General features: G+C 31.9%; 1 protein-coding gene across 9 annotated transcripts in view; it reads left to right on the forward strand.

Annotated features, from left to right (window-relative positions):
* Positions 1-22,596, forward strand: part of msn (serine/threonine-protein kinase msn) — a 247,268-nt gene that overhangs the window by 164,885 nt on the left and 59,787 nt on the right. For 4 of the 9 annotated variants that reach the window (XM_075307853.1, XM_075307859.1, XM_075307860.1 and 1 more), the window contains exons 4-9: positions 1,425-2,115; positions 2,185-2,606; positions 6,453-6,644; positions 7,373-7,393; positions 13,683-14,011; positions 21,088-21,241. In XM_075307853.1, the coding sequence (XP_075163968.1) occupies positions 1,425-2,115; positions 2,185-2,606; positions 6,453-6,644; positions 7,373-7,393; positions 13,683-14,011; positions 21,088-21,241 (1,809 nt within the window). The remainder of the gene's footprint in view (positions 1-1,424; positions 2,116-2,184; positions 2,607-6,452; positions 6,645-7,372; positions 7,394-13,682; positions 14,012-21,087; positions 21,242-22,596) is intronic. The other 5 variants (XM_075307855.1, XM_075307861.1, XM_075307856.1 and 2 more) reach the window with 4 other exon arrangements.

The raw sequence follows: 22,596 nt of genomic DNA on the forward strand, positions 1-22,596 counted from the left end.
CAAAATTTTCTATAGATATAAAATTTTGACAAAATTTTTTATACCAATAAAATTTTGACAAAATTTTCTATAGAAATGAAATAGTACAGATTTTTCTATAGAAATAAAATCTTGACACAATTTTCTATAGAAATAAAATTTTGACAAATTTTCTATAGAAATAAAATGTTGACAAAATTTCTATAGAAATAATATTTTGACACAATTTTCTATAGAAATAAAATTTTGACAAAGTTTTCTATAGATATAAAATTTTGACAAAAATTTTTATAAATATAAAATTTTGACAAAATTTTCTATACCAATAAAATTTTGGCAAAATTTTCTATAGAAATAGAATTTGGACAAAATTTTCTATAGAAATGAAATTTTGACAGCTTTTTCTATAGAAATAAAATGTTGACAGATTTTTCTATAGAAATAAAATTTTGACAACATTTTTTATAGAAATAAAATGTTGACAAAATTTTTATAGAAATAAAATGTTGACAAAATTTTCTATAGAAATAAAATTCTACTCTTGTAGTTTAGTCAATGTATGGTTTTAAGCTGAAATAAAAAACAACAACAATGCTTAAAGAACAAAACCAACAATAACAAAACAAAACAAATGGAAATAAAATTCTGACAAAAGTTTCTATAGAAATACAATTTTGACAAAATTTTCTACAGAAAAAAAATTGTGACAAAATTTTCTATAGATATAAAATTTTGACAAAATTTTCTATACCAATAACATTTTAACAACATTTTCTATAGAAATGAAATTGTGACAGATTTTTCTATAGAAATACAATTTTGACAAAATTTTCTATGCCAATAAAATTTTGACAAAATTATTATACTGACAAAATGTTGATAATTTTTTTTTGTGCTGGTGGTATTATTGGACCGTACTTCTTGAATGATGGTGCGAATTGTAACTGTGAATGGTGAGGGCTACCGTGAGATGATATCCAACTTTTTCCAAAAGGCAATAGCTTGACTTGCATGGCATGCGATTTCAACAACACAGTGCCACATGCCATACAACACGCGTAACAATTATTTCACGTTTTGGACTGGTCAATTGGACGCCTATATCGTGCCCTTTGTTGGGCTATATTAACAATCATGTCTATACAGACAATCCCGCTTCAGTTGACCCATTGAAAGACAACATTAAATTATCGATTCAAATAAAGATTTTATAATTTTGTTGATTTTTTTTTTCAATTTTCTATTGCATAATCCTTTACATTGACCAATCAAAAATTAGAATGAAAACATAAATGAACTTTATGATAATGTAAAGATGACAAATAAACACATTCTATGCGTTACCTTTTTAATGCCAATCATGGAAATATATTTGTGGACAGCTAGCCATTTTTTTATTTTCACCATAATAATTATTGTGTTTTGTTTTCCTTCTTTCATTTCAGGGTCGACATACAAAAACTGGTCAATTGGCTGCCATAAAGGTGATGGATGTCACCGAAGATGAAGAAGAGGAAATTAAACTAGAAATAAATGTTTTAAAGAAATACTCAAACCATCGTAACATTGCCACATATTATGGTGCTTTTATTAAGAAATCACCACCCGGCAAAGATGATCAACTATGGCTGGTCATGGAATATTGTGGTGCTGGTTCTGTTACAGATCTAGTTAAGTCAACAAAAGGACAAAGTCTCAAAGAAGAATGGATTGCATATATCTGTCGTGAGATACTACGAGGTCTCGCCTATCTGCACTCGAATAAAGTTATACATCGTGATATCAAGGGACAAAATGTTCTACTCACCGACAATGCCGAAGTGAAATTAGTCGATTTTGGTGTATCGGCACAATTGGATCGGACAATAGGACGAAGGAACACATTCATTGGTACTCCGTATTGGATGGCACCCGAGGTCATAGCATGCGATGAAAATCCCGAAGCCACATACGATAATCGTTCAGATTTATGGTCGTTAGGTATTACAGCTCTGGAAATGGCCGAATCACAACCTCCATTGTGTGACTTACATCCAATGCGTGCTCTATTCTTGATACCACGTAATTCACCGCCTCGATTGAAATCGAATCGAAAGTGGACAAAAAAATTTCAAAGTTTTATAGATACAGTACTAGGTAAGTTTAAGATTCAGTATTTGTTAGAAAGGCAGCAATTGTTAATTTTTATCACATTTATGATTTCAGTGAAAGACTATCATCAGCGGCCTTATACCGAACAATTGCTTAAGCATCCTTTTATTAAGGATCAACCCACAGATCGTCAAGTACGTATACAGTTAAAGGACCACATCGATCGGTGTAAAAAACGCAAGCAGGAGAAGGAACGAGAGGATTATCGTTATTCTGGCTCGGACAATGATGATGAAGACACACAAATTGCTGGTGAACCAAGTTCAATTATACAAGCACCCGGTGATACACTGCGACGTAATTTCCAACAAATTCAAGAAGGTCGCATTGCGGCCGAACAACAACAGCAGCAACAACAGATGGCCGCAGTTGCAGCAGCCCAGGCAGCAGCTGCTCAAGCACAAGCAGCACAACAACAGCAACAACAGGCACAAGCCCAACAGCCGCAAGCAAATCGTAACCAAAAACCGCCATCGGTGAGTTTAAGTGATTTTTTGTTTTTTGTGATGTACACTTTGTCTCATAACAAAATGGCTGAGTAGTTTTATAGTCGTCAAAGGGGACATGTCTCCAAATTGTAAATGTTTATCGTTGTTAATCCAACGGTAATCGGCAACCTGTTGAAATGCCTTGAGATCCAACACGTTTTGAATATAGGGAATTGAATAGTGGTGGAATTTTACCAAAAATGTTAGATTTTTTACCAAAAATTTATCACGATCAGAGATTGTTCGAGCAGCAATTGTTTTGAGTTTTCTACTGTCAAAAAGTTGTAAACGTCGAAAACGTCATATACCTGTATAAAACATAAAAAAACGTAGTAAATGTCAAAAACTCTTACAGGATCCCTAGATTTGATTTCAAGAACTATTTTTAATATCCTAAGACATGAAAACCTCATATTGAAATATTTTAGAATTTTTTACAATAAGAATATTTGTAAATGCAACGCGTTTTCCAGTTGCTGAAACCGAGAAAATTATTGTGACAAAAATCGGATTTAGGTACAACGTGTGGGCACAAAAAAGCAACTACGCAGACTAATGAACCCGATTTTAATGCGGTTATGTGAAATCCAACTGGCTGTAGTATGCCTATATTTTTTTCTTAATATAGGCATTCTCAAATAAATTGTCAAAAACCAAGTATTTTACGAAGGTTTACGACGTTTCTGACGTATGGTAAAATACGTCGTAAATGTATGTCAAATACTTTACAGTCTACGACAGATCATCTCTGATTCAGGATGATATATTTGGAAGAAAAATATTTGTTTTTCCATACCGACCACAAAACATTGACCAAAAGCTTAAAATTAAATTTTTTATATTTGGTTAATTTTTCATAAAATTTTGCTAGATTATTTTTTACTCGATTGGCGACCTTGCTTATGACTAAGGGTTTCTTTTTCCCGGACTTTTCCATTCCCAGGAAAGCAGGAATTTTTTCGAATTTCCCAGGATCCCGGTCAAAGGGAAACCTGCTTTCATGTGGCATATATACATTTACCATAGACATTTGAATAAATTAGAAATCGCCTAAAGCTACGGTTATAGGACGCTGTCTGGACAACTAGCAATGTAGTATATTATCCCAGCAAAAAAATTTGGAAGTTCTTCCAAAGGCACAACTTTAAAAGCACTTCCAAAAGATGCACTCTCAATGATGTTCTTTATTTTAACTACCCAGGAAGTTCTTTTAATTCAATTTCTTATAACATGGATTTTTCATACTTTTATTGGATAATTATGAATTCATAGAATGGTAAAAATCATTTAAATTTTGTCGACAAAAATGATATATCCAATCTGAAAAAAATGTGAATTTTTGAAAATATTTGAGGTCAAACGTTGCCGACAAGCGTTAGAATTTATTAAAAATTATAAAAAAAGTATAAAAATTAATTATTTGACAAAATATCACAGAATTTTTTAATTTACATCCAAAACATTGAATTCGGATCACACCTAAAGAATTGATGCAAATTCAGTGCAACGGCTGTTGAAATGGAGGACTTTCGTCCTATGACAAGCCCATGTTAAATTCATCGCTTCTGCGTCAATTTTGCACCACTTTCGGATCCAAAAAAAAACATTTTCATTACTTTTTTGGCGACACTTTTTTTTTTGCTGGGATATTGATCTCTTACTTCAGCCATAAAGCATACTAAAATACGAAGTATTTTGTAATACCAAAAATTTTTACAATGGTTAAGATAGTCTCTTTCGGTATAGTTGTCGGAAGAACACTATTAATATAGTGTAATTTTTTGTACAATCGATTTCACCATCGTAAAACGAGGTCACATGTTCTGTCAATATTCCCAAAAGGGAAACACTATCATATAATACCTCATTCGCATTACACTTCCAAAATCCACGTTAGATTTCAACTGTCTTTTGCCTTATAAAGCGGATTTAAAATCAACTTTTAATAGATTTCGAGCCTAATGTGTATGAGGTACAAATTTGAAATTAAAGTAACTATCACATGACCAGAGGCACCAAATTTTCCCTCAAATATACTTGAAAATTTTCTACTTCTATTGATATTTTACCCATGTTTTATATGTATTCGGTTCAGATTATATCCCGCATATCCAATTTGGTAAAATTTGGTCTCAACGACATTGTTTCGCTCAATCAATAAGAGTATGGGTTCTGACATTAATATCTCAAATATTTTCTTCCCTCCACTGAACATGGTACTATTCTACGTAAAACCTTCTGACTCCCCAGGAGTTTTTCTGCTGATCCTTGCTTTTTCTATCATAAAAATCCTGTTCATGGAGAAGCCATATCTTTGCTGATAACGACCATTTTTTGGGCATGTTGGATTTTTTAAACATCAGAAATGTAGGCTCATAAATAAGCCATTACGCCATTTCATGTGATAATTGGAGTTCTGATAGGTTAGGTATAGTGGTAACCCATTACATCAGGCTTAGACTTAGACTTTTCAGTCCAATGTACTGCCACTGTGGTGAACTTCTCTCTCTCTCTTATCAATGAATGCTGCCTGATTCTATGTTTAGCTCAATCACAAAGAACCTTCTTTTTGTAGCCGTGTCCAAACAGCGTTTCTGATTACGGCGAAACCGCATATAGAGCCTTTGAAACGCTCAGAAATGTCACCAGCATTACTGAGAGGGATTGAACTACCGCTAAAAACTTTTTGGTGTTCGGTTGAAAGTGGGATTGAACTCACGGCCCTTTGTATGCAAGGCGGGCATGCTAACCATTGCACCAAGTTGACTCCCTTACACGAATTTTTCACTCAAATGCAAATACTTAAAATTTCTCGGTGAGACTAATTGATATTCTAGCTAGGTGCCCAAATTTGGCTCAGGTTATATCTCCCACATATGTGCATGCCCAATTTGACCAAAAAAAAATTTTTGTGCGATCTCAACGAATTCAATGAGAATATCGGTTCAGACATTCATATTTCAAATACTTTCGTCACTCTATCTCTTTTATATATTAAAAAAATCCCGTTTACGGAGAAGCCACATTACTCACTTGAAAGCGGATTGCTTTTTGTTTCTTCCACGACGATTCACAGTTCTGCTCTTGCGGAGTTCTAATATTTCGTCCCTTTCCCGTGGTATTGAAAGGAATTCCACACTTCTTTTTAGGCGCATTTTTTTTTTTGTTTGTATATCATTTTATTTCAAATTAAAATATATTTACAATTCATATAATTGCCTCAGCGCCTCCAAAGCATTTTTTGAAGCTATCTAGCAACGTATTTCAAGAAAAACATACATCTAACAGATAAGTTATGATTTTATGAATTTGTTATGTTGTTTATCGTCGACTATCTTATTGATATTGTCATACTTTCGTTTCGGCAACGCTTTCATTTAAGTCTGAATTAAACTTATATTCTCTACCTTTACGAATGGAGGAAACCGCCTCTTTATCTTTTTCAACTTATTTCCGAAGGTTACACTTTTGGTCTTACTTAGACCAAGTTGCCCATGCGCAACTCAATAGGGTATGAGCTTTGGGCGTTATAGCAATTAAATATTACAAACAAGTTCCGATCATTGTAAAGAAAGTTAGCAGAAGAACGGACTGATAATTGTTCTTCTTCGCACCCGTGTTTATGTTCGGTAAAAATAGAATCCTATACCAAATTTATAGTTTCATGTTTCAAACCAACGAGCAAGAGAGATGTTTCGCATAATATTTCTGAACAAATTCCCATTGACCGGCTGCTTGCGGTAAATTAAAACAAATTCTTATCAAAGATTAAATGATGATAAATCCAAAGTTTAGTTCGAGCTTTTCTTAATAACTATTGCTTTACTTTTTCAGCGTGATCAGCGGCAACAGATTGAAGAGCCAGGACCACCATCACGCCCTGCATTGCCTCAACGGCTAATAGTTGTACCAGATCCTCCACATGCCAATAGGCCATTGCCTCCAACACCGAAAAGTTCTGAGTCCTCATCCGCACAGCCCCCGCAACAGCAGCAACGTAATTCACAAAATAATTTCAAGCCATCGGTGAGTAAATTAATTCTATTGAATATTATTATCATCGTCTGCGTTGAATCGAATCATCCATTTTAACCTGCATTTCCCTCACCCATTAGACTCAAGCTAAATCATTTTAAAACATAAGCATATATTCCCCAGATAAACCATAATCAATATAATTAAAGTATCATATTTATATTATTATAATCTTTTATGTACATACATATACTCTCTACTCATTAACATATTTTTGTGGATGTCCTTAGAGGAGTACTTTCTGTATATTTATTAAATTCTTATTTAATTTTTTAGTTGTATTTTTTGTTTTGTTTTTACCCAGTAAATGTATCTAAACTTTTCTTTTTCTTCTTTTTTTATTTTCATGTAAAACAATTTATTATTGGTGTCCGGCATCTGTATTATCCCCGTATTCCCCTGAACTCGTCACACATACACACACACACACACCCAATACTTCCTCACGTATAACAACAAACCGTTTGTTTTCCACAACAAATTATTCGTTTGTCGTTCGTTCGTCAATATCAACCTTATTCTCAACACTATCGGTCTTGGAAATGTTACTCCCATACCCTACACCCCTAAAAACCCCATCTATATTTTGTGTAATTGTTATGTGTCGTATGTATATGGCCTGAATATGAACATATTTCCACCTAATACAAACTGAACTATCTCCCATACTGAATATGTCAAAACCAAAACTATTTATTTATAACGAGAAACATCAACAGTTACCACCAAGGAGACCTGAGGTATGTTTATTCAGTTTCGATTTGCATTTTTGGTTTTTTTGTTTGTCTTCCTTCCTATGGTTTTGTTCTTGAACCCTATCACTTCCGCTTCCTTCTCATAGATGTATTTATGTATGTACAATTTTGTGTGCCTTAGTTTTTCCTTTTATTGTCTTTTTCGGCTATATAACACTTCCAATAACACCTACACATATTTAGCACATCGTATTAGAATAATCCATGTACGAGGATTAAAGTAGAACGTTTTGCAATGATAAATTACATGTGAAAAAATGCTTATTAATCTTTAATATATATTTGTATTATAATCTCTTCGTAGAAAATATTATGGACATAATTGAGTTCATTTGAAAATTATAAAATACTTTAAACATAATGTTCAAATGGAAAACTAAGTATTTTGCAAGATGAGCTTTTAGGTATTCTCAAAAGTGGCTTTTTTCAGAAATTGATAAATTAATGGTTGCGCAAATGAGTAATGCTGGATTGACAACAGATGGCGTAGTTGGGAATATACGCATCAAAACATATAAGTAGCAGGCACGGTTGCCACTCGAGCCCAAAAAATCTACCAAAATTTGGAGAAAATTTTACCAAAAAAAAACTATCAAACAAAAAAACTCTTATTTTGCAAAATTTTATTTCTATAGAAAATTTTGTCAAAATTTTATTTCTATAGAAAATTTTGTCAAAATTTTATTTCTATAGAAAATTTTGTCAAAATTTTATTTCTATAGAAAATTTTGTCAAAATTTTATATCTATAGAAAATTTTGTCAAAATTTTATTTCTATAGAAAATTTTGTCAAAATTTTATTTCTATAGAAAATTTTGTCAAAATTTTATTTCTATAGAAAATTTTGTCAAAATTTTATTTCTATAGAAAATTTTGTCAAAATTTTATTTCTATAGAAAATTTTGTCAAAATTTTATTTCTATAGAACATTTTGTCAAAATTTTATTTCTATAGAAAATTTTGTCAAAATTTTATTTCTATACAAAATTTTGTCAAAATTTTATTTCTATAGAAAATTTTGTTAAAATTTTATTTCTATAGAAAATTTTGTCAAAATTTTATTTCTATAGAAAATTTTGTTAAAATTTTATTTCTTTAGAAAATTTTGTCAAAATTTTATTTCTATAAAAATTTTTGTCAAAATTTTATTTCTATAAAAAATTTTGTCAACATTTTATTTCTATAAAAAATTTTGTCAACAGTTTATTTCTATAGAAAATTTTGTCAAAATTGTATTTCTATAGAAAATTTTGTCTACCAAAACATCAAGAATTCTACCAATCTACCATTTTTGGTAGAATTCTACCAACTGTGATAAACATGGTTGCAGCCCGGTTATTATTTTTTTCTAGGCTCACTTACCCTATTCAGTCTATTGTTATAGATCAGACAATACTGAAACTATATTCTTGTTATAACTGCATTCAATAGCTTTCATTTTCAGTATGTGGCATTGGCGTAGCTAGGGTGGGTCCTGGTATAGTAGTATCTGGCGAAAATAGTAAGAAACCATTAAGTTTCTTTCCTTTAATAAATAATTTCAAAGAAAACAAACTTTTTGAATTGGTGCTGTGGATCATTCCCCATTCAAGTCATAATAAAATGTGCCAATATATATTAATTATATTCTGCTTTTTCCGATTAATTTTTATACCCTCGACCATAGGATGGGGGGGGGGTGCATTAACTTTGTCATTCCGTTTGTAACACATCGAAATATTGCTCTAAGACCCCATAAAGTATATATATATATATAATTTCGTGGTGAAATTCTGAGTCGATTTGAGCATGTCCGTCTGTTGAAATCACGCTAACTTCCGAACGAAACAAGCTATCGACTTGAAACTTGGAATAGGTAGTTGTTATTGATGTAGGTCGGATGGTATTGCCCTCATATAAACCGATCCCCAGATTTGACCTCCGGAGTCTCTTTGAGGAGCAAAATTCATCCGATCGGTTGAAATTTGGTACGTGGTGTTAGTATATGGTCTCTAACAACCATGCAAAAATTGGTTCATATCGGATCATAATTATATATAGACCCCATATAAACCGATCCCCAAATTTGAACTCCGGAGCCTCTTGGAAGAGCAAATTTAATCTGATCCGGTTGAAATTTGGTACGTGGTGTTAGTATATATTGGTTCATATCGGTCCATAATTGTATATAGCTCCCGTATAAATCGATCCCCAGATTTGAGATCCGGAACCTCTTGGAGGAGCAAAATTCATTCGATTCGGTTGAAATTTGGTACATTGCGCTAGTATATGGCCGCTAACAGCTACGCAAAAATTGGTCCATATCGGTCTATAGTTATATAGCCAATGGCCAATCACATAAAAATTGGTCCATATCGCCAAAAATAATCTACCAACATTTTATTTCTATAGAAAATGTCAAAATGTTATTACTATAGAAAGTTTTGTCAAATTTTTTTCTGTAGAAAATTTTGTTAAAATTGTATTTCTCTAGAAAATTTTGTCAAAATTTTATTTCTAACATATAGAAAATTTTGTCAAAATTTTATTTCTATAGAACATTTAGTCAAAATTTTATTTCTATAGAAAATTATGTCAACATTTTATTTCTATAGAAAATTCTATAGAATTCTATAGAAATATACGGCCGAACTTACGGCCATATATACTTGTTGATTTTAGCGTCTAAACTCAAACTTAGTACCCACCTTTGGGGAAAGCTAACTGCAAGTTCAACTTCCAAAAAGGATCTTGCCTTAACTCATCTAAGTACAAGTTTTGGATAGTTTATCTTTAAATTCTGCACATATTATGTCTAAAACCTAAGCACGTCTAATTTTATTAATCACGCCAACTTTTTCTCAATGTCAAAATCAGATTCAAATATGTGAACATTTTCTAGTGGGTAAACCCCTCCTCCCAGAAAAATTTTTTAGCTACGCCATTGGTCATTTACCCGGAGTGTAAACTACATAGTTTTTCTTGGCTCTCGACACGACACAAGCTTCCCACAAAACAACATTTACGGGAAGCTTGCAAACGGCTGTTCCAAAGGCAACAAAGGAAAGCTTATTTAAATCGCATCGTTACTGGTGATAAAAAAAGTCGATCTACAACAACAATCCCAAGCGAAAAAATCATATTGTTACCCCGGTCACGCCTCCACATCTACGGCAAAGTCGAATATCCCTGGAAAGGAACTTTTGTGGGAGCGAATTTAAGTAAGGCAACAGTACTTCGATTGATCCTTCTGTGTCTGTTATTTTAGGAATAAATTCTCATCAAACATTTGAAAAAATCCCACATTTTTAATTTGCGCTCCCAATATAAGCTAATAATCGAGAAGCCTTTCAAGCAACAAAACATGCTTCGTGTTAAAGAACGAACAAATATTTCGAAGCTACTGTTTCTTAGTTGTTCATTTAATATTTTGTCATATGTATTTATCCTTGTGAAAACCAATTCTACTTTAATATTTCTTACTTGTACTATTAAAAACCTATGTATCATACCATTCATTTATCCTCCCTTATATTACTAAATACCTATGTGTCATACCATGAAAACCTATCCATTTTATCCATTAACTCAAGTTCATCAAAGTATCTTCCGAAAACTAACACATTCAACGTTTTCCCATATACGAATTCATTACATAAACAGAATTTCATTAGGAAATATTTAGACTTTACATTAGTACTTCACAATCCGTCGGTATTAACCCTTCAACTACCAATTGTCCACTATAAAACAACATTCGATGATGACATTTGTGTAAAGCTATGAAGCTTATAGTGTGATCCAGGTGATAAGTTTGTGCATTTGTATGTAAAGTCCATAAGGAGCACTCAGAGACCAGTCGTTTTGTACACCATTACTCTCAGAATCCCATTGTGACCTCCGTCTGTCTGTCCGTTCGTCGTCCATGTATTTTTGTGTTCAAAATACAGCATGCAATTTAAGGCCGTCCTCAGATTTGACTTAGCAACAATCACTATTAGGGCTACAAACCTTGACAAACCCCAAACTAAAGCGCTGAAAACATGTTTTAATGTCAGTTGAAAAATTAATTGATTTTTTTTTTTGTAATCTTATAATTATAGTATTAGCTACCCAATTAAAATTTGAATTAAATAAAAATATGTCAAATTAAAAATAGAATGGAAAATGTTGTAGTATACAAATAATTTTTAATTAACAAAACTAATTGGAAATTAAGTTTACGCTCAACTAAATAATTAACTATATCAATTAAAAAATTAAGTTTTAATTAAGAAAAATCAATTTAATTGAATCAAGAAAAAAATATAACTGAAAAGTGTCTAACTTTTCTTCAAGTTTTTTTAATAAGTTTATTTTTTATGTTTAATTAATTCTGTTATTGATAATATCATTTTCATTGATTGAAGTAATTTCAATGAAAAATTAATTAGATCGAATATTTCCTTAGAATTGAAAGAAACTGTTCAATAGCCTTCATATATGCAACAACGAGCACGTTTCATTCATTTCTTATATTTGAACCAAATTGGTAATCTACACGCAAAACAAATCATCATTTCTTCCGAAACGAAATTTTATATAAACAACCATCGTTTACCATTTGCTTTTCGCTGTAAGGGAGTTAGTTTGGAAAAAATTTATAGACTTTTTGTATAAACGTTTATACTTTTACAGGATGTGAAAACAATTCAATAAAGACTACAAAAATTTGGGTTTATTTACTTCTCAGGACTTGTTCCTGTAATAGAAATAATGAAGAAATTATTCGATTTTATAAATTTATCAAACCTTTCGTTCAGACGAAGAATCGAACCGCAGACCATACACACTCCAAAAAAAAAACATACTTTTCTCCAGAACGAAATTTTAGACAACCGAATTTCCCCATTCTTATAAAATACTTTCTTTTAGAGCAAATGACCTCAACTACAGCTACAACTATATATAATATCAGACATTTCTGCTCAGATTGTGCCAAAACTCCCATAAAAATGTACCCCTTAATGTTCTTAAAAATGGAAATGCGGTTAATCACTCAAATCCATACCAAAGTTATCCCACAAATGCTAATCTTTTCTAATTCAGTTGGGGTGGTTTAGGGTATGATATAGTCGGCCCCGCCCGACTTTCTGCTTTACATACTTGTTTTTATTCGCTTTTAAAGAAAATTTGTTGGCGTCAAAAGAAATTTTTGGTTGTCTAAAATTTTGTTCCTCAGAAAAGTAAACTCTCTATTCATGCCAAAAGGCAATAGCAAAAAAATGTAAAATTGTTAATAGCTGTACACAGAAGTTGTTGCTCTAATTCTATATACGGAGGGATTGATATGAAGTGTTACCAATTCAAATAAACTAAACAAACAATAAAACAAAATGAAACAGATTGATAATTTCGATCATAGCTTTGAAAACAATATAAAAAAGCATAGATTTGAAAGAATACACAATAAAACAAAAAGAGATCAAAATACTGGAAACTCAAAATAAAAAATAATCAATCATATATGATAATATTCCCTAAATATTTCCTTTTAATATCGTTTGAAAACCTATAAGACACCCAAGCGAATGTTAAATCCTATGCTTGAACATAAACCTTCTGAATGTCTGTTCTTTCCAAGCTTTTCTATGATATGTACTAACTCTTTCAAAACAACAGAAATACTAATCTTTTCCCCCTCTTTTGTATTGAATTAAAAAATACTGCCTGCCATAAAAGTTACTAAAAATCAAAGTTGATGTTATTGTTGTTGCCTCTCTCTAACTCCAATTTATGTATTAGGATATTTAACAAACAATTTAGAATTCGATCTAATATATGTTTATTATTATTGTTTTTTTTTTACATTTGATGTAAATTCTTATTTTTTGTGGCCACAAATTTGCAAATAAATATGAAATGGTTAAACAAATAAACTGCAATTAAATCCTCAAACAATACCCACACGTTTCTACCAAAACCACCATCATCATCATCATTGCCACCATTTCAAAAATATGCCCCGTGCCACAAAAACTGACACATCTCCAAATCCAACTCCAAATGTCAACAACGTGCATTGGATCCAAAACTAAAAACAAAACTCCAATCGAAATTAATAAAAAAAAAACTTTTTCTGAAATGTAATTCTGTTGTATACCCTGAAAAATATATCCTTATCACCCACCCACACATAACACCCCTCTCACTTTGATTTATATATCATCACAAAAATCACCCTTATCACCCACTACCCATCCGCTCATATATCAATCGCAAATTACCCTCATGACAATGTAAAAAAAAACATTAGGATTTGGATATGATAGCAGCACAATTAAATGAATTGGGCGTCTCTCAACAGCCACAACCACAGACGGCATCATCCTCTTCGTCATTTGGGCAACAATCTGCCCAGCCTGAAGCACCGCCACGTAATAATCGTCAATCTGGTGGACCAGCCGCAGGATCTGGGAAGCCAGCTGCTCCCCTACCATCATCGGGCAATAATCATCATCATGTGGCCGTTTCAAATCCATTGGATCCTTTGGATAGCAGTGATTCAGATAGTGAACCCGATGAACCCAATGATCGTGGACGCAATGATGGGACATTGTTGGCCAGCGATCCACCAAAACCACTGTAAGTAAAAACAATATTTATACGTACATCGATTAATAAAATAGTTAAAACATACGAGGGCGGTTCGGAAACTTCTTAGCCTATCAATGAAAGAGAATAGTTAGTTTTTCAAAAATATTTTTAGTTTTCAATATAATCTCCTGAAACTTCAATACACTTAGTCCAACGCTTTTCTAGCAATTCTATCCCTTGATTAAAATAGTTTTCCTCAAGGTCTTCAAAATAGTGGTTTACAACTGTAATTGCATCTTCATTTGAGGTAAAACGCTTGCCAGCAAGGATTTTTTTTTAGTTTTGGGAACAAGTAAAAGTCACTGGGAGCTAAATCAGGAGAATAAGGTGGGTGGTCAAGCAACTCGTACTTTAATTCGTTGATTTTAGCCATTGTTAAAACACTCTTGTGCGCTGGTGCGTTGTCTTGATGAAAAATTATTTTATTTTTTTTTGTGTTGTAAGCCAGGACGTTTTTCTCGAATTTGTACATTTAATTGATCCAAAAGGTTGCAATAGTACTCTGATTTTATTGTTTTACCCTTTTCAATCAATAAAATACCTTTGAAGTCCCAAAAAACCGTTGCCATAACCTTACCAGCCGATTGTATTGTTTTTGCCTTCATTGGGACACTTCCCCCAGCTTCAGTGCATTGTTTGGATTATTCTTTTGTCTCTGGAGTATCCATGTCTCATCAACAGTTATGAAACGACGCTTAAAATCCATTTTATTTCGCTTAAAACGATCCAAACAAGCTTGAGAAATGTTCATTCTTATGCGTTTTTGATCGACTGTTAACAAATGCGACAGCCATCTTGCAGAAAGCTTTTTCATCTGTAGTTCTTCATGCAAAATTAAATGGACTCGATCATTTGAGATGCCCATGATATTAGCAATTTCACGTCGTCGATCATTTAATACCATATCATGCACTTTGGTTACAATTTCTGTTGTTGTTGCTGTTTTTGGACGTCCACTACGTGGTTCATCTTCAATGCTTGTACGACCACGTTTAAATTCAGCAACCCAATTTTTTACCGTTGCATATGAAGGAGCACTTTCACCTAACACATTCACCATATCATTATGAATTTCTTGTCCCTATAAACCTTTTTTATGTAAATATTTAATGACAGCACGCATTTCTAATTTTTCCATTGTAAAAAAATAGCTGATGCGTCTTTTTTTGAACACCTGTTTCTATATGGAGGAGTTGCCAGATCGAAACAAAATTTAACATGTGTTCATAACAGAGATGGAAGTTTCCAAAACACTTAACTTTTTTCTGTTTATACCGCGCTTTTTGTGTTAGGCTAAGAAGTTTCCGAACTGCCCTCGTATATCAAAAAGGTCCATTGTATTAGTGATACGGAAATGAACTCATTTTCATTGAAAAAAAAAAATTTTTTTGAACGTAATATGGAAAATTATGCACGCAAAAAAATAATTCTTTCCTCCGAAACGAAATTTTAGACAAACAAACTTCGTTTCTCATTTGCTTTTTGCTTTAAGGAAATGTCACCAGCATTACTGAGGTTGGATAATCCACCGCTGAAAAACTTTTTGGTATTCGGTCGAAGCAGGAATCGAACCCACGACCTTGTGTATGCAAGGCGGGCATGCTAACCATTGCACCACGGTGGCTCCCAATCATGTATGCGGATGACTTATGTTTGCTATATCCTTATAATAGTAGTGCACAATTAAAAATATAATATAGAAAGTGATGGTAAATTAATACAGAAATTTGCGTTTTGGAATAAACTTGTTTTAAATGCCAGCAAAACAAAATTTATTCGATTCGGACCGCAGCAAAATCGGTTAGCACAATACCCGATTGAACTAAATGGAACTGGTATACAAGAAGTTGAAACGGTGCGATATTTAGGAGTTTCTCTCCAGAGCAAGCTATCATGGAAATTTCACATTCAACATTTACGTTTGAAACTTTCTTCAATAACTGGAATTCTTTTCAAATTAAGAAATAAACTAGATACTAAAGCGAAAATTATGATTTTTGAATCTAGGATACAAAACAAATTAAACTATTTATCCTCGATTTACGGATATAAGAAAAACGCAGACTTAAAAAAGTCTACAAGTAATTTAGAATAAAGCTTTGAGAAATGTGTAAAGACTACCATCAATGTAAAGAGTGATACGGTCAAAATTTGGTCAATATAAACTTGACGTATTTCTTTCAATTTTGCATTTAAAAAACCTGAACACCCCTCATTTTGAAGGTGTGTGTGTAGAATGTTGCTCCTATTTTGATTTTGGAATTCACTCTTCAGTTGTCAAAATGCCGTCCAAGCAAGAAGAGCAGCGTATCAAAATTTTGCTCGCGCATCGCGAAAATCCGAGCTACTCGCAAGCAAAGCTGGCAAAATCGCTAAAAGTTGCCAAATCAACCGTTACAAATGTAATTAAAGTGTTTGGGGAACGTTTGTCGACAGCCAGGAAGTCTGGATCGGGGGGAAATCGAAAACCAGAAGCCGCTGAGACGACAAAGAGAGTTGCCGGTAGTTTCAAGCGAAACCTATCGTCTACAACCGTGCATCGAGCCAAAAAACGAGCCGGACTATCGACTTACAAGAAGGTAGTGACTCCAAATCGCGATGATAAACAAAATACGACGGCCAAAGCGCGATCCCGGAGGCTGTACACGACGATGCTGACGAAGTTTGACTGCGTGGTAATGGACGACGAAACCTACGTCAAAGCCGACTACAAGCAGCTTCCGGGACAGGAGTTTTATAGGCAAAAGGAAGGGGAAAGGTATTTTCAAGCACATAAAACTGTCAAAGTTCGCAAAGAAATATCTGGTTTGGCAAGCCATCTGTACCTGTGGCTTGAAAAGCAGCATTTTCATAGCTTCCGGGACTGTCAACCAAGAAATTTACGTGAAAGAGTGTTTGAATAAACGTCTGCTGACTTCCCTGAAGAAACACGGTTGTTCCGTACTGTTTTGGCCGGATTTGGCATCTTGCCATTACGGTAAAAAGGCCATGGAGTGGTACGCCGCCAACAACGTGCAGGTGGTTCCCAAGGACAAGAACCCTCCCAACACGCCAGAGCTCCGCCCAATTGAGAAATACTGGGCTGTTGTCAAGCGGAACCTAAAGAAGACCAAAAAAAACTGCTAAGGACGAGCAGCAGTTCAAGGTAAACTGGCTTTCTGCGGCGAAGAAGGTGGACAAGGTGGCTGTACAAAATCTGATGGCAGGTGTCAAGCGTGAGGCCCGGCAATTCGGATTTGGAAAAGCGAAAGCCTAACTGAATATTTTTCCTGAATTTTATACTAATTGAACTTGAAAAAGAAATTTAATTTGATTTTTTAAATAAACGACTTCACCGATTTACACGCGTATCACCCTTTACGTTCGTCAAAAACTCTCAGTCAATTTCAATTTTTAAGAAAAGACTAAAAGAGCACTTATTGCAAAATATTGAAATGCCTCTTGCATGAGTGTAAATAGTTATGAAAATATTTAATTATTAATTAAGTAAAAACACATACTTTTTTGTTTTAAATTTTAACGGTGTTGTGTAATTAGTTTGCCGGATTGCCTCAAAAAATGCTTTGAGGGCGCTGAGGCACATTTATTTTTGTACATAATCGCCCTTATTCCTGAAGTCGCCCTCGCTGTCGCCGTCGCTTTTTGTCGTCTGTCGCTTTTAAGTCGTCTCGGCATTCATTTGGTATTCCTGCGAAGTTGCGACGACGACGATTACTTTTTGTACCAATTACAATACTCGGTAATAAAAGGCCGATATCACTAGAAAACAATCAGCTGATGTGCCAAAAAAGAATTTTAATTTTTTCGGTTTAAAATATTTTTATTTCTGACGCAATTCTAAGTCGGAAAATCAAGAAAAAATATTTAATTTGAAGCGGAAAAAATGTGGATATATATTCGAAGACAGTTAAAGCTTCCAAAACTACAAAACTGGCGAAGACGCTGACATCAATGGCACAAGGATCATAGTGAAAGAAAACAATCAGCTAATGTGCAAAACTGACTTTTAATTATTTGCGTTAAAATGCTGTTTGTTTGTAATCCAATGTTGACTTGGAAAATCAAAATAAATGATCAATTTGACTCGGGAAATGATTTAGATATCTACATTAGGACAATAACAGTATGCGGCATATACAATTGGAACGACGTTGACATTATGTGTCCAAGGATCATTCAAAGTTCGACACAATTGTTACCTAAGTTTGGTGCTAAATAAAATACATTGACCTTGGAGGATTTCTATTAAAAATAAATGGAATTGAAAATCAACACGTTTACTTTAACCCTCTAATGCCCAAGCCCGCCTTTAGGCGGTCTTGATTAAATAAGGAAGCTTTTGGTAATACACACCTTAAGACAACAAAAATGAGCAAAATAAAAAGAAAACTTATTTGAAACTGTTCAAGAGGCTTTGCAGCATATGCTGAATTTTACCGTATAAATTTGTCTTACTTAGTTCTCTTGCTTTTGTGTCGTTAACAGTGAAAATTGAATCAGCTGGCAAAAAAATTGGGGCATTAAAGGGTTAATTGTACAGTGTTCTTTTCTATGATTTGAATGTGATGACCATAACTGCTATATATACTGATTTTTTCCCATTTTTTTGTAATTGTTGAAGATTAGTCACTTTACCTCTTACCAATTTCCATTTTTTTACATTTATTTTTCAATTGTTCGATTAATAAAATCTAAAAAACTTCGCTGGTAAATTTAAAGGCGACAAAAAGCGATGATGTTGGCGAACAAAAACCGACACCAGGAATACCGATTTCTTCGATAGCAGAATATATCGACGAACGGAATACCAATTAGTGGCGACCGACGAAAAGCGACGGCGAGGGCGACTTCAGGAATAAGGGTGAATGAATTCAATAAAAAAATAGGACACGAATATTGGTATTTAAAACACGCTTAAGTCGTAGGTCTTTGAAGTAAGATAAATGTTCCATAAAGTTACAACAAACATTTTTAATTTAAAGAAACCGTCTTTGAATTAACTGATATAATGAAATTTTAGATTTAAGATAAAAGCACTTAAAATATAGACTAATACTTAATCGGACGATTTTACTTCTTTGATTTAAAGAGCTTTTGAAATTAAGAAAACATTTCTTGCTTTGAAGTATTTGTTATAATTTAGATTTTTAAGCTGGCATTTATTTGTACATGGATATAACGCACAAAAAGAGAACGACAATTCGATAAATGAGATCTGTATCCCAATTTTAAATTTATAGAGTATAGATAGGCAGAAAGTTTCCTAAAAAATGTTTTTATTTCAAAGCCCACCAAAAATCCTTAAGAGGTTGAGTGCAGTATCAAGCCCACACAACCTAAATTTAAAATTGAATAGCGTACCCACAAAAAAACTTCTGACTCAATCACGAAATTAATTGATCCAATTAATTTTTTAATTGAAATGTCTTCTATAACGAAAATGATAGTATCAATCACAGTTTTAATTGAAAATTCAAAAATAGATTAAACAATTAATTGATTTAATTTGAAAATTTCAATTAATTTTTTGATTGATTCAATTAAAAATTTAATTGATGTTGATTGCAAAACTCAATTAATTGTTTAAATTAAAATGGTAATTACTTTCTAATCTGACTTTGTGTTTTTAGTTTGAGTTAAAAAAATATATATTTTGAAATAATTTTCTATTTAAAAATTAAAAAAAAGATCCATCGCTTTTTTTACTGACTTAATCATCCGAGTTTGATTAAAATGTTAATTGAATCAATTAATTTTTTAATCATTTTGCAATCATTGACTTAATTAACTTAAGGTTTCTATCTTGATTTAAAAGTTAATTGTATCAATTAAATTATTAATTGAAAAAAAAAATTCAACCTCAATAAACTTTTTAATTGGAAATATTTTGGTGATATTTTTTTCTGTGTATTAAATGTATTCCTAGTAAAATATCTCAATCGATATTTCGATCTCAATCGGGTGTAAAAAACGAAAAAATACTTGGATATATAAAATAGCAACTTTAAATCTTATGCTATCATCAAAAAATCATTCGTCGCCACAGCCAAACCAGCTAACATTTTGAGTTCATATTGGATATATAAGGAGTATAGTAGGAGTATTTTGCAAAAACGGTATTCAGATATTAGGAAAATGGTTCTGGAAAAATGTTTGACACTCATGTTGGTCAAATATTTGCCTAGTGTGACTATAGCCTTACACACACAGAAAAAATATCACCAAAATATTTCCAATTAAAGAGTTAATTGAAGTTGAATTTTTTTACAATTAATAAATTAATTGGTACAATTAACTTTTTAATCAAGATAGAAACATTAAGTTAATTAAGTCAATGATTGAAAATTTTAAAATTTTTAATTAAAAAGTTAATTGATACAATAAACTTTTAATCATATTCGGAAGACTAAGTCAGTTAAAAAAGTGATTAACATTTTTTAAATTTTTAATTAAAATTTTTTTTCAAACAATCAATTGTTAATCCAAATAAAAATTCTAAGCCAATTCAAAAGGTAATTGAAAATAGTTACCTTTTTTTTAATTAATAAATTAATTGAGTTTTGCAATCAACATCAATTAAATTTTTAATTGAATCAATTAAAAAATTAATTGATATTTGGTAATGAAATCAATTAATTTTTTAATTAAGATTTTTTTCTATGCCCAATTAAAACTGTGATTGATACTATCATTTTCGTGATTGAAGACATTTCAATTAAAAAATTAATTGGATCAATTAATTTCGTGATTGAATCAGAAAAAAAATTTTTTTGTGTGCACCGAAAATGTGTAACAGATACTTTGAGTTCGTACAGTATCACAATGGACCGAGTTTTTAATTGATTTTAAATTTCCATGAATTTGTATCTACTTCATTAGAACTAAGTTTTTTGTTTTGTTATAGAACATTAATTGGTAAAATCGTTTAATATACATTTGCTATTTTTCCCTCCTTCTCTTTCTCTTTCGATTATACAATCATGTTTTGTTATAAATTGTCATTTTCATTATTATTATTATTTATTTAATTTGTTATTATGATATGATTTTGTTGTAAAACCTAGTCCTGAATTTTCATATAGGCCTGGCCTGGTGCCAGTATCAGAGGATTCCTCAACACCGATTACACATGGTAGTGGTGGGCCACCAAATCGTCCGCTACCTCCCACCCCAGATGATGATGATCAGGCCGGCGATCGTACGCTGATTATGAAAAGGGTAAGTCCAAAATCTCAAATTTATTTATGTGTTATTAATTCCAATAATCTAGAATAAGATAAAAAGAGCCCTGTCCTATGTTTTAGAAGAAGATCTCCTATTCAAGGAGCAGTACAAAGTAGAAAATGTTTCGTATGAAAAAGAAAACTCATTAGAAAAGATAGGAAAAAAACAAACGAAAAATTTTCTTAGTCAGTTTTTGTTTTCATTTTACAAACAAAAAACAAAATTACATGAATTGGTGATTTTTTTTGTTAAAGATTTTTAAAGTTTTGATTAATAAAAAAAGTCTCGTAATTGTAGCAAAGGTGTGGTTATTGTGAAAACAAAAACATTTAAAAAAAACTATAATAACAATTTATACTATAACATACTTAATAACTTTAACCAAAATTTTGTTTATTATTTTTAAAATGTAAATTTCTTATACAGAAAAATTAGTGTAATTTTGTAAAAAAAACGGTTTTAAAATTTTTAAAGAGGTTTAAGGGTTTCAGATCAATACTCTTAGTATTTTGTTGTTTGTATAAAAACCAGACTAAACAAAATCCAGATGAATAAATTCAACAGCAGAGTTAAGTGGTTGCGGTTCTTTGTTTTATTATAGTTTCTAAACACTAAAATTTTAATATATATTTCTACAATTGTATTTTTTGATATCTTTTAAGTTTTGCAAATATATTTCGTGAATTTTTCTCTTATTTTTTTTTGTTATTGGTATTACATTAGTTTTTTCTTCATTTATTTTCGTTTTGTTATTCTTTTAATTTCCAAAAATATATCAATGCAATAATGTATAATTGTTACGTTAAATAAAAAAACCAACTACGTATATACAAATAAATCTACAATATTTATGTGTAATACGGCACTTGATATTTCTAAGAATGCATTACAAATGCACAATTTATCCAAATTATACATACAAAAAAAATATATATTTATAATACATACTTGTTTACTACCGACACACTTCTATTAAACAAACAGTAATAAATCTTGTGTGATGAAATCGCATCATATTTGTATATATTTATAACTATACATAAAGACATTCCAAAAATATGTAATCTGTTAAAAACAAAAAAAAAAAACATTCATTCATTTCATTTGAATAATTTAATTAAATAACTATTCATCAAACTATAAACACAATTGAATGAAATTCATGAAAAATTTGCAAAATGTTAAGCAGCGCAATCCCTAATCTACTATTTCCTAATCCCTTTTTAGATCTAAAATTATTTTCTTTATTCATTGACCCTAAATACATATCATTATTTTGCAATGGGTTGTTGTTGCTGGTGCATAATGTTTTGGAAAAATGAAATAATTGAATTCAGGTCTGAATTTTG

This window comes from Haematobia irritans, chromosome 4 (assembly GCF_050003625.1).
Source record: "Haematobia irritans isolate KBUSLIRL chromosome 4, ASM5000362v1, whole genome shotgun sequence".
Taxonomy (NCBI): Eukaryota; Metazoa; Arthropoda; class Insecta; order Diptera; family Muscidae; genus Haematobia; species Haematobia irritans.